Genomic DNA, 16,370 nt, shown 5'->3' with positions numbered 1-16,370 from the left:
CCAAAAGCATTACATCATGTCCATGGAATACATCATCATGGGTGCTGAATGAAATGAAAGAAAATGACAAAGCTGAGATGCTAGAGTTGATCCATGTACAAAGAGCATAGGCTCGTTATCATCCTAAGAAATCCCACATGGGGCACTGCAACATGGCATTTAGAGTGGTAAAGCTCAGTTAGCATGAGGGAGTCTTGTGATGGTGTAAAATGATGGCCCTAATCCTCCTATGGTGACATGGGTGTGGATGAGGGCCTCCGGGTATGGGGGAGAGAGAGAGAGAGAGAGTTAGAGAGAGTTTGATAGAGAGAGAGTTAGAGTCTTCTTCTTCTTTCCATCTTCTAGAGTTGGTTAAAATAAAAATGAAATCTTATAACACAAATTTGGCTCAAATTACTGGCAATATGAAGCTAAAGTATTTAACTAGGTATTGAACTACACCTAAAGAGATCTAATCCCTACTATTATCCACACTATTTTGTCGGGAATTGCCATGTGGCTCAGCCACGTGGTACTTCCCTTGCTGTGCTATCACACCTTGCACCCCCTCCCCCCCAAGTTACCAGCATGCCAAGCTAAAGTATTTAACTAGGCATTGAACTACACCTAAAGAGATCTAATCCTTGTGTTTCGAACCTACGTCGATTTTTGACGAAGAACTCGAGTGGTGGCCTAGCCGAGATGGACTTGGTAATCCTTACTATTATCCACACTATTTTGTCGGGAATTGCCATGCAGCCACATGGTACTTCCCTTGCTGTGCTGTCACACCCTTCAACCCCCTCCCCCCAAGTTACCAGTATGCCGACACATTAGGGGGGTGTGACGGCACGGCACTATAGGGATGTGCTGGTCACTAACCCATGGGACTAAATGACACATTATGAATCATGAGGGGTCAGTAACTAGTGATATGAATTCACAAAATACTAGAATTTCCTGGCCAATAACTTTTGTAGGTGACCATCTATACAGGATTAAGGACAATCCCACCTCCCTCCACGTGGGCAAAGGAGGTGGGACTATTTCAAAATAACCACTCCTCCTGCAAGCATGAGGAGGAGCCAAATCTCACATCTTCCAATGTAATTTTGAATTTGAATCTAAGAAGATCTCATCTCACATCTTTCAATGAAATCTTTGTATACATGCTTACATACCTATAGATACACACACTTATATATATTATGTATGTATGTGTATCTATAGGTATGTAAGCATGTATATATAAATAGTGTGTATGTGCATGTGCATGTGTGTGTGTGTGTGTGTGAGAGAGAGGGAGAGAGAGAGAGAGAGAGAGAGATTACATGTAAGATGCATTTATTTGAGAGTGAGCACACCTCACCACTCATCCCTACCATTAAAATTTAATCTAAAATTTAATTAATTAAAATTATATATATGTGTGTAAATCTATTTAAGTGTGTGAGAGAGAGAGAGAGAGAGAGAGAGAGAGAGAGAGAGAGAGAGAGAGAGAGAGAGTTTCTATGTGAGAGAGTGTGCGTGAAGAGAGAGAGAGAGAGAGAGAGGCTGAGAATTTCTATGTAGGAGATAGTTTGTGTGGGAGGAGATAGTGTGTGTTTTCATTAGTGTATGTGCGGTGTGTACATGTGTGTGTGTGTGTGTGAGAGAGAGAGAGAGAGAGAGAGAGAGAGAGAGAGAGAGAGAGACGACATATAATTTCTACGTAAGAGATAGTTTGTGTGGGAGGAGAGAGTGTGCGTTTAGATTAGTGTATGTGCGGTGTGTACATGTGTGTGTGTGTGTGTGAGAGAGAGAGAGAGAGAGAGAGAGAGAGAGAGAGAGAGAGTATGCATGCTTGTGCGTACATCTGCATCTATGTGTAGAATGTGCGAGAGAGAGAGAGAGTCAGATGGGGCAGACCTGGAGAGAGAGAGAGAGAGAGAGAGAGAGAATAAAAAGTATCTTTTAATAAAATATAAATTAAATAGAAAACATATATGTATATGTGTGTATACATGTGTGTGTGTGTGTGTGTGTGTTTATTTATATTTATATATACATACATACATATGTATATATATATATATGTATATATATATATGTTTGTGTGTGTGTGTGTGTTTAGATGTGTGTATGATATATCTATCTATATATTTAAAAGCGACCACAACTTATCACCCATCTTCGCACATTAAAATTTAATCAAAATTAATTAAATTATATCGATGTTTGTATTTATATTTTTAAATACATGTATATATGTATAAGTATATGTGTCTATGTATCTAAAACATAATATGGTATATACTATATATTTACATATGTGTATGTGTGCGTGAGAGAGAGAGAGAGAGAGAGTGTAAGTGAGTGAGAGAGAGAGATTGAAAGAGAGAGAGAGAGAGAGAGAGAGAGAGAGAGAGAGCGTTTCTATGTGGTGTGGGAGAGTGTAAGAAGAGAGAGGGAGTGTGTGCATGTGTGTGTGTGTGTGAGAGAGAGAGAGAGAGAGCAGGTGTGTACATGTGTGTGCATGTGAGAGAGAGAGAGAGAGAGAGAGAGTGTTTCAACATTTGAGAGTGTGTGTACGTGATAGAGAGAGGGAGAGGGCATGTGTGTGTGTGTGTGAGAGAGAGAGAGAGAGATGGTTGTAGAGAGGGAATAGTTCTTATCTGGAACCTTGGTCGGTAGCAGCAACGCGCGGGTACAATACTAGTAGTTTTTACGTTGGCATGTTGGTCCCCATGGCAAAAGCTGACTAAAATCGTAAGAGGTGCAAGACTCAAGTGTGCAGAGATCTCCCACAATTTTGCCTTTAGTGTGGTAGACGCCTTCGACCATCTCTCTCTCCAGGCATGAGCGCATTTCCGTCCTCTCCTGCTGCTGCTGTGAAGGCTTTTTAGCAACCCCTCTCTTTCTCTCTCTTCTCACACACAGAGGCAGCAATGCTGGTCCAGCAAGAGCGGACAAAACCCAGACAATGGGCGGGCGCAGCAGCAGAGCCCAAAGCCAACGGGACCAAATCTGCAAGCGAAGATGAACAGCAACAACAGTATCCGGTCAAGATTGACTTCAAAACAGGCTACCTCAGATCGCAGCTTCTAAAGAAGGACCCGGGGCGCTTCGGCAGAAAAGGTACCCTCTCTGAATACATCTCAGAAAATCTCTCAAAACTGGTCATCCTGGGCCTTGTCTTCCTCAGTGTTCTCATTCTCATCCTAGTGAAGAACAGAGGAGAATCCTCTGCCCTCCTCTGCATACAAAACCCCTCCAAGAGCTCTGATGTAAGCCCTTACCCTAATGTCGACTTCAAGAAGGTCGAAGCAGTGAATGATAAAGGCAAATTTCGTGTTGTCAAGGCCGACAAATGGATAGTTGTTGCTGCCTCAGGCCTGCCCACAGAGCAAATCCGAGCTATGGTCAAAATGCAAGGCTGGCAAGTGCTGGCTATTGGAGATAGCGGTACACCTAGTAATTGGGATGTGAGAGGGGCCATTTTCTTGTCAGTTGAGCAGCAGGCAACCCTTGGTTTCAGAGTTTTGGCTCACCTCCCATACAATTCTTATGTCAGGAAGACTGTTGGTTATCTCTTTGCGATTCAGCATGGTGCCAAAATGATCTATGATGCTGACGAAAATGCCTCCATCCTCGGGGGCGATCTCAGCAAGGCTTTTGATGTGGTCTTGTCGGGGCCGAAGGTCGAGGAGAAGACTCTTTTGCAGTACTTATCCTTACATAACAGAACAACTGTTAACCCTTACATCCACTTTGGGCAGAGATCAGTATGGCCTCGTGGTCTCCCTGTAGAGTCTGTAGGCAACATTAATGCAGAGATTTACTACGGCCATGTCCCGAGCGGGAAGCAGTTCATCCAGCAGGGGCTTGCTAATGGGTTCCCCGATGTTGACTCCATTTTTTATCACACTCGGAAAACCGAGTCAGAGTCATTTGATATCATGTTTGATTCCCATGCTCTTCCTGTTGCCCTCCCACAAGGAACTATGTCTCCCATCAACAACCTTAACACCTTATTCCATTCTTCAGCTTTCTGGGCGCTTATGCTTCCTGTGTCAGTAAACCCTCAAGTTTCAGATATCCTTAGGGGCTATTGGGCACAAAGGCTCTTGTGGGAGATTGGGGGCTATTTAGCTATCTATCCGCCCTCCATATACAGGGAGGATACCATGAAGCCCCACTCTTTTGAGGATGAAAAGGATCTGCATGAAAACATTGGCAGGCTAGCCGATTTCTTGGTGGTATGGACTTCAAATAAGGCAACTTTCTTCAACAAAGTTCTTGACCTGAGTCATTCAATGGTGAAAGCAGGCTTTTGGACAATGCAAGATTTGGATTACACAGCAGATTGGCTTCAGGATCTTGTATCTGTGGGCTATTCCCAGCCCACATTGTTTGCTTTTGAGATTGACAGGGGAAGACCTCTATCAGATCAGCCAGATCATTTGGAGTTTGTGCCTCTTGCCATCCCTTCCATACATCTTGGTGTGGATGAGTCTGCGACTGTAGGATTTGAGATAGGAAACTTGCTCAGATGGAAGAAGTTCTATGGGAACATCGTGTTGATAATGGAATGCTCCTGGCCTGTCAACCGCACAGCACTTGGATGGAGAATGCTTTATGGTCGAATATTTAAAACTGTGGTCTTGCTTTCTAGGAAGAGTGATGCAAATTTTGGAGTTGAGGCAAATGCAGATCAGCAAACCTACAAGTAAGTGATAAGATGTTGCTCATACTATTGTTATCCTAGTTAGAATTTCCATACTGAGATGATTATTTTATTACCTTGGGAACCAAAAATATGGTCTATGGGACTGGTTGAGCAAATACAAACACATATGTTAAGTGTGATGTACGGGTGTAAAGTGTGGGCAATCCACACTTGTTTATGTGTGCAGGTGTGTGGGTGTGCAGGCACACCACAATTGCAGGGCAATCACTTGTCATAGTTGGTTGAGTAGGTAATCTATATGATGAAGCACTTGAGCAAAATAAGAGCGCATAGCCACCACATACTGTCGGCCATGGAGTATATCTTGAAGGCTAGCGAACCTTTCATGACATGTGAGAATTATTGTCTAATGTAAGCATATTACATAAGCTGAGCAAAGAAGAAGTTTATGCTCCTCAGTCCTATCACTTGCCTGTCATGGAGAGAGAGAGAGAGCACTAAAAGAAACCAGCTAACAGTGCTATGGAAGTCAGATGGCTGATGCAATGTGTCACCATATGGGATGAATCTCAGCTAATGATGCCAGCCTCCATCAACACAGATTGGAAAGTTGTAGTGATATCTCACCTGGGATGGGAGCTCTCCATGTCGTCAGTGAAAATCCTGGATCTGCAGCTGATGGATAGAAGGTCAGGGCCACAGTCACAGGGGACGCAGGGGACGGGACCTTGGGATGTGGGGAGGCTGCAGCAATGGGGACGGACAGACGTCCCCCCTGGAGGTGTCCCTCACAAGGGACGTGGGATGGGGACGGCTACGGCAGGGGACGCTGTGGGGGACGGCAGAGAGCTGTTGCGCTCCCCAACAGTCGGTTTTGTGACCCTTTTTTTTGGCCGTTTGGGGATGCCGTCTCCTCTTGCCTTGGCCCTTGCCTCTTCTTTTGAGTCTTGCCAAGGTGCTTCTCTCGCTTGCCTATCTATATAAGAACAAGCACACACACACACTTCCTCACACACACACCTTCAAGCCTTCAAGGAAGTTCAAGTCTCTTGAGTCTTTGCTCGTTGCTCAAGCTTCAAGCGTCAAGCCACACTCTAGTCTCTACTCTCTCTAGTCTCTCTCCCTCAAGCCTCTCACACAAGGCTCAAGCACTCTAGTCTCTACTCTCTACTATCTAGTCTCTCTCCCTCAACTTTCAAACCTCTTCCAACTTCCAAGCATCTAGGCTCTCAAGACTCACACAAGCACTCTAGTCTCTAGTCTCTCTCCCTCTCTCCCTCTCTCAAGCCATCTTCAACCATGGCATCCTCATGACGTGCCGGGGCTTCCCGTTGAAGGACAACGGGATGGACATGGTGGGAGGAGGTTAACTACACCATCCGCGCATGGAGGCGGTTCTCGGCCATGGGCATGCAAGCTTTGCCCGTACCGAGACGACGAACAGGTGGCACCGACAAAGTGCGAGCCCACCTCTTGCATGAGAGTGGGCATGAGGTGCGGTTTTGCACAAATGTCATGCCTGAAAAGAGACGGAAACTTCTCGATGAGCTCGCCATCTACGAGGCGATTGAAGTGGCAAGAAGGACACCACGAGTGGTCGTGGATCCCACGATGATGGGGAGAGGAACTCAAGCCTCTACGATGGAGTCATGTGGTGGATCGGGATCATGCACGCCATCACCTTCACCATCGAGTCAGAATGTTGGTATATCCATGACTCTGGCATCCTCCACCTCCACGGCCTCTCAAGCCTTGCGCGGCCCACGGTGACAATCTACACTTGGGGAGAACTGGAACCCCAAGTTAAAGGAGGAGGTGGATATGGCGGTGGCCCGCTTCTACTTCCACGACCACATTGCCTTTCAAGCGGCTAGGTAAGTGTGATCGATCATTGCCGATTCATCATTCATGTTTTCATCATACTAGTCTCCTTCTCATTAGTAAATTGCTTTCTTGAATAGGTTAGAATACTTCAAGGTCATGGTTAAGAAGATTGGGGAGTATGGCTCAACCTATATGCCCCCCTCATCCGAGAGCTTGCGCACTACATTGTACACAAAGCGACAATGGGAGAGGAACGGAGTCTCCCTCATTGTGGATGGATGGAGTGACACCCGCAAGAGGAGTATTCATGGTGTGGTTGCATATTCCGGTGGAGAGATGTACTTTATCTCATCTCATGATGCATCGGGCATTGGGAAGAGCGCGGATGTGCTTGCGGCGGAGTGGGCTACCACCATGGAGATCATTGGTCTCGGGCATGTAGTGGGCTTTGTTGCCGATGGGGAGCCTTCCAATAGGGCGGCGGGAGCTATCCTTTAAAGTACGTATGGACATGTCACGGTGTCCTTTTGTATAGCTCATTGCCTAAACAACCTCCTCAAGGACATAGGGGCATTGCCATGGATTAGCTTGCTCATTGAGAAGGCTAACACCATGGTCTCCTTTGTCCTCAACTACCAACGACTTTGGCATGAGTTCAACAAGAGGTCCTCTCTCTCTTTCTCCTCAAATATTCTGACACCCGGTTTGCCTACAACTTCCTCATGTTGGGCCGGTTGAAGGATTGTAGCGGTACTTTGAGGGGGCTTTTCCTTAGCGATGAGTTTGTCGACATGCAAGAGTCCCGTACAAACACTGGCTGAGAGTGTAGGTTACGGGCGGATGAAGCCTCTTGGTGGAAGAGTGTGAAGACCACGGATGCTATGGTGAGGCCTGTAGTCCACCTATTGAGGATTGTAGACGCTATGCAACCATGCATAGGCAAGGTCTACGAGGCCATGGATCGCATGATAGAGAAGTTGAAAGACTTCGTGCCTGTTAAATGTGGCAGGCGCATTTGTCAAACCAAAGGGCATAACCAAGAACTCATACAACCCAAATGTGGTTCGGAATGCTGTCTTATGCACATCCTCGGGTCTAATGCGTATCACAAATCCTTCTCAGCACAGAGGATCTATGCACACAGATCTGTGTCCTCAAGCAACACACTGTGCCTCCCTCTGATCAGCCAAGTTCACAAAGCAGGCCAGCCATGGGCATACATCTGGCATAACTCAAGAGCTTGATACATTTTCTCAGCTCAACATACATGTGCTGTTCAATCCCTGTCTTAATCCCTTGTCAATCTGCCATACTCCTCCTCTCACAAGGAGCCAGATAACACATACCTGTAGCAGACATCAAGCAACAGAAAGAGAGATAGATGAACAGAGTCAAGGCTTACCAAGTTCAGCTCGTGAAACAACTCTGGAGGAAGCAACAGCACAAATCTGTGCCTGCAGGCACTTGAACCCACAATCCTGCTTCACACGTGTGCTTGCACTTGCCTGTATCTTCCTCCTGATGCTCACTCCTATGCTGTCCTTGTAAAGTACAGATCTGAAAATCAGCACTGTACTTGATTGTACCGCCTCGGGATGCGTGCCAGGCGTTGTACTTGCATAAACAACCTGCTGTCCACTTCTGTACCTGCCTGAATCAGCCTGCACAGGTCTGTCCAGCACCCAGTAAAGCGCCGCCTGCACCTGTATAAGCTGTATCTGACTGCCCGTACACTGTACGGCAGTCGTACAGTTAGGTATGGGCTGGAAAACTGACTGTCCAGCCTGTATAGGGCTTCTGCGCAGCCACCAGCAGCTGCTCTGTGCGCCGCCAGCAACAGAAGAGAAAGAGAGAGAGAGAGAGAGAGAGTCTAGTACTGGCCGTACAGTGCTGTACGGCTGGTTCTCTCAGAAAAACAGCAACAAAGCTGATCTTCAGCAGCCGCCTCCCCTTCCTGAGCTTTTCCACGCTTGTTCAACATGCGCATGAGGGAAAGCTCCCCTTTTACTACACGATTCCCAAAAAGGGAAGAGAGAGAGAGAAGAGAGAGAAAACCTCCTTCCCAATTTAATCCCTAGGGCCCCAACTTAATAAGTTCCCTAGGGCCACTAAGGCCTAGGGGCAACTTTAATAAACATTAAAAGTTAATGTTTTAATGTTCCCCCTTCACACCTAGGGTTGTCCACACATCTTTAAACACTGTCCGGGCACCCCCCATGTGAATCATAAAATATTCTGACTCTGCAACCACCATGCACACACTTGTCCTGCTCCATTTTCACAGGGCCATGACACTGACGAAGATAAATACGAGGAGATCCATGCCTTGTGTCTAGGAAGATGGAATTCCTACTACTCTTCATTGCATGCAACAGCTTATGTGGTGGATCCATAATTCCAAGGCAACAAGCAGGAGAGCGACCGGGAGGTGAGCGCTGGGTGGAGGATCATCTTGGAACGTCTTAGGGACCAACTTTCCATGTATAGGTCATTCGATGGCTCCTATGGCTGTCATGATGCACAAATCGACCGCTCCAAAGTTGGTGCTGCTCTATGGTGGGAGAACTTTGGTTCAGATGGACTGGAGCTACAGCATTTGGCCATTCGCATACTTAGCCAGGCTGTCAGCTCCTCTTGCTTGGAGCAACTTTGGAGCACCTATAGCCACATTGCCTCTAGGAAGAGGAACCAACTCGGGGTAGAGTGTGCCAATGACCTTGTCTGTCATGTGCACACATATGTACATACTTCTCACAGAGGCTAACCCTAAGGAGGCAACAAGATAAAGAAGAGAAGATCAAAACTGAAACAGAATTTAGGAGCATGTTATGCTGTCTTGGCAGGAGGATATCTGATGGAAGAGGTGGTGGTGTTGTCGGCCAGCATAAGAATAGACTAATGGACTTGTCGGCTGCATATCACATGATTTATTGGACTTGAACCTGGCCGACTAGCAGTCGGCCAGACCATCAATGATTTTCCAGCCTATAAATAGGCATGTTTGCTCATTGTTCCTATGAGTTGGGTCCTAGTTTAGAATAGATTTTGGTGTATTCCACCTTTTATGTAAGGCAGCCTATGGCTATAGATTAGGGTACCTTTTTGTACCATAAGAATATACTGAATTTCTAGCATATATCTCTCTCTCTACTTTCCCTTTTGTTTGCGTTTTTGCATCAGCATGTTCTAAGTGGTGTTTAGGGCTGAAAGAAGACCCCCAGAGCTTTTGTGTGTTACATTGTCTTTGTCAGCGCAAACTTACGAATGCTTTGCAAGAGCGTGACCAAGAAGGCAGATCCCTTCACCGAGTGGGAGATGAGTCAACAAGAAGAGCAACAAGAGGATGAGGAGCATGCCAGTGAAAATGAGAGTGAGGACGAGCTTGATGTTCCTTTGGCACAAGCTATCCATGACTATGAGGCGAGCACTTCATGTGGATGATCATTCTGTTGGGTATGGGGGAAGAAGCCTCTACACAGACACACACACAAAATGCAAGAGAGAGAAGAACTTGTGAAGCTGGAAAAGTACAATGTGAGTACATAAAGAAGCCTAGGGCAAAGTGCCCAACACACAGGGAAAAAACCTGTGTCCAATCACAGGGAAAAAGTGCTCGTGAGTAAGTTGTGTTCACACCTAAACTAGCCGGGAGTGGTCATGACCAACAAACCCACCTCAAGTGAATGGTGTGAACGGGGACAGGGTGTAGCAGACTACCCTAGCTTTGTGAAAAGCTTTAAACCTTTCCCTTGAAAGAGGCTTTGTAAACCCATATGCTATATTGGCATGTGTAGACACATAAGCCAAGTCAATCTCTCGTGCATGGAGCCTTTCCCTGACATAATGTTAGTGAACCTCAATGTGCTTTGTGCGGGCATGAAATACTGGGTTTCGTGCAACTGCCAAAGCACTCTGACTGTCAGTGTAAATGGTAGTAGGGGACTGCTGTCCAACACCAAGATCGGCTATCCATAGCAGCTGTAAAGGCTGCCCTGTATTTAGCTTCACAACTAGAAGTGGCCACTGTAGGCTGCTTCTTACTGAGCCATGAGATGCATGAGTCACCAAGAAGAAAACAATTACCACTGGTTGATACTCGCGTGTCATAGCAACCTGCCCAATCACTGTTTGTAAATGCAAGCAAGCATAGTGTAGAAGAACTGCCATAAAACAAGGCAAAGTTTGGAGTGCCTTTAAGATAGCGAAAGACACGCTTACACGCTTGCCAATGCATAGTGCTTGGACAATGCATGAATCTGCTCAACTAAGAAACAGCATACTGTATGTCCAAATGAGTAGAGCATAAATAAATAAGGCATCCCACAACTTGCTGATAGGTGGCAACATCAAAAGGCTCAGCAGCATGCTCTAGTGACAGTTTTAGACCTGGTTCCATAGGAGTAGAAACAGGTTTACAATTTGTCATGTGAAAACGCTCAAGGAGCTGTTCAACATATCTGCACTGAGATAACATGATACCCCCCTCAAAAGGTATAAACTGTATGCCCAAATAGTAATGTAAATGCCCCATGTCTGTGACATCAAATGCATGTTGCAAATCAGCTTTAAAAGCTGAAATATCACCCTCTTCAGGGCCAGTGATGAGCATGTCATCCACATAAAGAATAAGGATGAGAACATTGTTCCCAATGTGGCGTACATAAAGTGTACTCTCAACTGAACTATTATGAAACCTTTTGGCAGTCAAGTATGCATGAATTTTGTGGTACCAAGCACGAGGGGCTTGTTTAAGACCATACAATGCTTTATGTAAACAACATACTTTACTTTCTGCACCTTTTTGAACAAAGCCAAGAGGGTGAGACACATAAACTTCCTCCTGCAAATCGCCATTTAAAAAAGTAGTTTTGACATCCAACTGATGTACATGCCACTACTTGTGGACAGCCAATGCAATGACAGTACGTATGGTAGTCATACATGAAGTGGGAGCAAAGGTCTCCTCATAGTCAATGCCCTCATGTTGGGCATACCCTTTGGCGACCAAGCGAGCCTTATGGTGATCAACTGAACCATGAGGCTTACGCTGAAGTTTGAAAACCCATTTTGTGCCAATAGCACGCTTTGCCTGGGGGCAAGTCACATAACTCCCAAGTATCGTTTTTGTCAATGGAGTCCAACTCCGAACGCATGGTTGCCACCCACGCCTAAAGTTGTACCCTTTCGTCTAAGGTCATGTCCTTTCGTCAAAGGACATGCCTCTTCAAATGTGTCTCTTTATCTCCTATATAAGAGACCTATTGTACTCAGTTTAATACAACAAGTCAATTCAATCTTATCTCAAGTGTTCTCTTGAAGGTTCTTGTTTTAAGTTAAGTACTTAAGTAGTAATTAGTACACAATGAGGGATTAACAACATAATCCTCACAGTGGTATCAGAGCAAATTTTTTTCCGGGAAATGTTGATCCGAGCATCCTAGTTCCGGGAGGTATTGGTGGTTATAGCATTGATGCATGAGTTTCCTTGGCAGGTGTTTGTGGGGTTTTTGGAAGCCAAGGATGGTAGTCCATGTGTGGAGTTTCTCATGTGGCTGGAGTTTAGATCCAGAGCGTTCTCTATAGGAGGCAATTTTGCTAGATCTTGGACAGGAGGGTATTTTACAGTTGTTGTAGTCTGAGGAGGAGGCTTCTTTAGAACTAGAGAATGAGTGTGAAGGAGATGCATGTGAGGTTGAGCACACATGAAGGGTGCTTCATTGCATCAGGCTATAGGTATGAATAGAGGAAGTTTTCAGCCAGGCCTCCTCTGAGGGAGAGTCTTCACAGTTGCCATCTGCACTACGTGGAGAATCTTTGGCTTCAAAGGCAGTTGCTTCAGACTCTTGTCACTTTATATTTGCATTGGTTGGAGTATCTTTAAAGTTGGATGCCATGGAGGCACTATAGGATGACATATCATCACATTTGTCATCATCTTGGGAGGAAATGTTAGTGGGTGTATCTTCACAGTGCACATATTTTTTGTTGATTGTATCGATAACAGTTTGCCTTGGTGTATAAGCGTATGTATTACTTGGAGTATGTTCCATAGAGAGATGGTGGTCTAGACATACAGGTGCCGAGTAGTACTGATGGATACAGATTTGGTGCAACTCTTCTGAGGAGTATTGTTCTTGGTTCTGCTTTCTTCCTTTAGGATGCATTGGGGTTGGTACAAGCAGGTATTGTGATCCATTTGATTTGATGCATTAGTGGCTGGAGTATGGATAGTGGAGTTTTACTAGGGCATAATGTTGCTGCAGCTCTGCTCACATGTATTCAGGTCAGCAGGTGCAAAGAGAGAGAGAGAGAGAGAGAGAGAGAGAGAGAGTATTATTTTGTAGTTGCTAGTTTTCTTTGGAGCTGTCAGTGTTTAGATAAGTGGTGACTGTATAAGAATTTTTCTTATCCTGAAGTCTTTTTGCAGATTACTACCAGAGATTTTTGAGCAATACTCAGATGCGGAAGGGTTTCTCTTTATGAAAGATTATGTCATATTAAACTACTGGAACTTGCTGCAAGCCAATAAAACCAAGCTTTGGAACCTGCATAAGGTTAGTACTTGAAAACTTCACAGACAATCTATGAAAGATTATGTCATATTAAACTACTGGAACTTGCTACAAGCCAACAAAACCAAGATTGGAACCTGCACAAGGTTAGCACTTCCAAACTTCACGGGTAATCTACGTGTCTGAAGGCTTTTGATAGTGAGGGTATTCTTGTCTGACGCTGCTTTTTGAACTAGCCATGTCAGCCTTAACCGTTCAGTGCCACTTCATCCTGTATTGCTCTATACAGTGTGTGTTGTTAGCCCAGGCCCAACACTTCAGAGTAAATGGTCGCATTAGGGCCACAGGCACAAACCGTCATGGTCCAGGGTCGCTGGAGGACAAATCTTGGCCATTCAATCAGCAAGCATTATTTTCAAAGAATAATGTCATCATTCAAAATGATTCTGACACATCAGCACTAGGAATATTAAAAATCAGAAAACTGATAATATAATGCCAAGTCAGCACTCAGAATATTAAAAATGAGAAAACTAATAAAATCATGACACATCAGCTACTAGAATTCTCGGGAATGAAAAACTGGTCGCTCTAACCACCACCTCCACCGTCATTTGCTACTCTCCGGAATGAAAAACTGGCTAGGCTTACAACGCCACTACTTCAAGCTAACAAAAAGCACCACTTTATGAAGAATTCAACATGAAGGATTTGGGAGAGTTAAGATATTTCCTTGGAGTGGAAATAATTGAAAGAGTAAAAGCATATATGCTTTCACAAAGAAAGTATGTGATGGACATGTTGGAACAATATGGTTTGATAAATTGCAAATCTATTTCTACACAGATTAGACACGAGTAACCTTTACCCTCCCCTGTACGTCCTTCAGCTGCCCGCGGACTCCACACCTGGCGTGCTGCTCCCCTGGACCATGACGGTCGGGAAAGGCCGTTGGCTGGCCTTTCGGGTTGGAAGGGGGCTCCCGGCTACCACCCGTTGTCCCCCTTCCTCCCGGGAAAGGCCAGCTGACGACCTTTCCCTACACCATCAATAATGATCAACATGCAAATCAGAATTCTGTGCACAATTTGTCAACGATGTATGTGAGCAGACTTAGGCTATCCATTTCTAACCACAGATTTTGCACATATAAATTTCAGCTTGGCCAAGGCCCATAAAGCGTACAAAGAACCCCACAAAGACCTGTTGTGTTTTTGAGGGCGTCGACTCTCTGTGTCTTTGTCTTCATTTTTATGTCTGCACCAAAGGTCACTGAGCATATGTGCACGGTAGGAGCCTGGCTTCGTAAACCGTCTGTGTCGTACACTGCCATGCCACTGCCCGGATTGCTCTATGCAGCCTATGTCCTTGAAACACACATGACGTCAAATACATGACTACATGGGATCCGACACATGGAAGAGCTCTTTACTTGACCTTCACATGGGACAATATATGCCATCGCAAGCGCACTGAATTCTTGCTCTCAAACGTAATGAAAGCCTGAATGTATGTATAACAATGCATCACTTCTGAGGAGCCATGTCCCGTGTATGTTCGTGTATGTATGTTGTGTATAAAATGGTTTTCTTTCTCTGTTCTTTCAGGTGAGCAAAGCATGGAAAGTAGCAAGTCATGACAGAAATGGAACCGAATGGTATCATAAGAGCAGCGTAAAAAGAACTGTAAAGAACATGGTGGAAAGCCTGCCAGTCCACTATCGGATCGCTTACAGAGAAAACATCGATGACACACATTTCGTTGTAAGCAAATCTGAAGTCTTCTATGTTCCTCGGCGACTGGTTGGAGACTTTGTCGATCTTGTAGCTCTGGGGGCGCAGGCGAAACTTCATCAAGAGTTGGCCATTCCTTTGTTTTTCTTGGCCATGGACCTTCTAGACAACTTCGATTCGGAGGCTTTTAGCAGCGTTGTTTATAAAACGGGCTCTGATGCGGCTTACACGCCTGACGCCCATGTTGTTAGGCCATTAAAGGCAACAAACCAACGCCAACTCCTCTTTATAATGAAGGACATGGCATCAGGGGACCCTCTCCTTCTGGAGGTCCTGTAAATTGATATTTTTTTTTTGGGGGGGATTTTTCAAGCCCGGGTCAGAAACGTTTGAGACTCCAACAGAGAAACGCTTTTGTCATTAGTTTTGTCGTCTCCAGTCTCAGAGACAGTTTACCCAGAAGATCTATCAATGGGTTGTCTAACCTACTAGAAGATCTATCAAAGGGTTGTCTAACCTCTCTCATTTATCTACTGTGGCATTCAATTTCCAATTCAGTTTGTTTTACTAGTGAAATCTCAGTTCTGAATAATAATAATCTTTGATTTTTTTATAATGATTTTTGAATAATAATAATCTACAGACAACTTCAACACCATGTATTTCCTCTATGTCAGGGCATGTAACTCTATCGGGTGGCAACTAGAGACTTCTATCTTAAGAAAGGGTGGGCAGAGTTCGAAAGAAACAGTAGAGAAAATAAAGGTAATGCTAGAGAAAATAAAGGTAATATAAAGAAAATATATATTGGGACTAAAAGCAAAACATGTGTTTTTTGTTCCTTGGAAATAAAGGCAATGCAGGAAAGATCCACCGCAAACCGGATTTAAATGGGTAAGAATGTAATGTACCTATTCTTTTGGAAAATTTTAAATTTTATTTATGTATTATCTTTAATATTTTTGAGTAAAATAAAAAAGAAATGTTATTTTTTTTAAAGATTATAAATTCAATAATGCGAGTAAATATTATTGCAGATAATGTTGCACACATAAAATTCATTACAATGGTATATTGTTTTCGTGCATTTTTTGTCACATGTCACATGCTAGCTAAAAAGACCCCATGCCATCCAACGAACTTTGCATGTCTCTAATTCTACTTTATATGAGAAATCGAGTCATGGAAGCTTCAATAGTCAAGTAGCAAGATCAATGTGAAGATCCTCAAAAGTCAAGTGGCAAGATCAATGTGGAGTTCCTCAGAGTTCAAGTGGCAAGATCAATGGAGAGTTCCTCAAGGTAGAAGCATGTTTACGTGCTGCAATTTATTGTGTCCGGTATAGGTGCTAATTAGCATGACTTTTTATAATGTTTTTTGAATTCAAAGATGACACACAATGCAAAATTTCTTATCTTGTTATACATCATTGGAAAGCTCTTGAAGAAGAGAATCTCTATATATAATCTTTGAAAATTTTTAATTTTATTTACAAAATTTTTATGACGTCCATTTTTTATGTTAGCACTGTGAAAAACCTAAAAAAGCGTAGCACGTTAACATGCTTCCATTCCTCACAATAATAGGACATGAAAAGAAGAAACAAGAAGATTCCATAGACACAAATGCAACTAAGAACATGATTTTATGTTT

At 44.2% G+C, this 16,370-nt stretch overlaps 1 protein-coding gene across 1 annotated transcript; it reads left to right on the top strand.

Moving 5' to 3' along the window:
- Positions 1-2,660: 2,660 nt before the first annotated feature.
- Positions 2,661-15,293, top strand: LOC147635811 (putative glycosyltransferase STELLO2). Its single transcript, XM_086801160.1, has 3 exons — positions 2,661-4,687; positions 12,900-13,026; positions 14,592-15,293. Exons 1-3 carry the CDS (start codon positions 2,907-2,909, stop codon positions 15,054-15,056), a joined length of 2,373 nt encoding a protein of 790 aa, XP_086657286.1. The 5' UTR covers positions 2,661-2,906; the 3' UTR covers positions 15,057-15,293.
- Positions 15,294-16,370: the final 1,077 nt, after the last annotated feature.

This window comes from Cibotium barometz, chromosome 8, assembly GCF_041138505.1.
Source record: "Cibotium barometz isolate CiBa-2024 chromosome 8, ASM4113850v1, whole genome shotgun sequence".
In the NCBI taxonomy this organism is placed as follows: domain Eukaryota; kingdom Viridiplantae; phylum Streptophyta; class Polypodiopsida; order Cyatheales; family Cibotiaceae; genus Cibotium; species Cibotium barometz.
The sequence above is the reverse complement of the archived record's forward strand: the minus strand, read 5'-3'. Positions and strand labels throughout refer to the sequence as shown.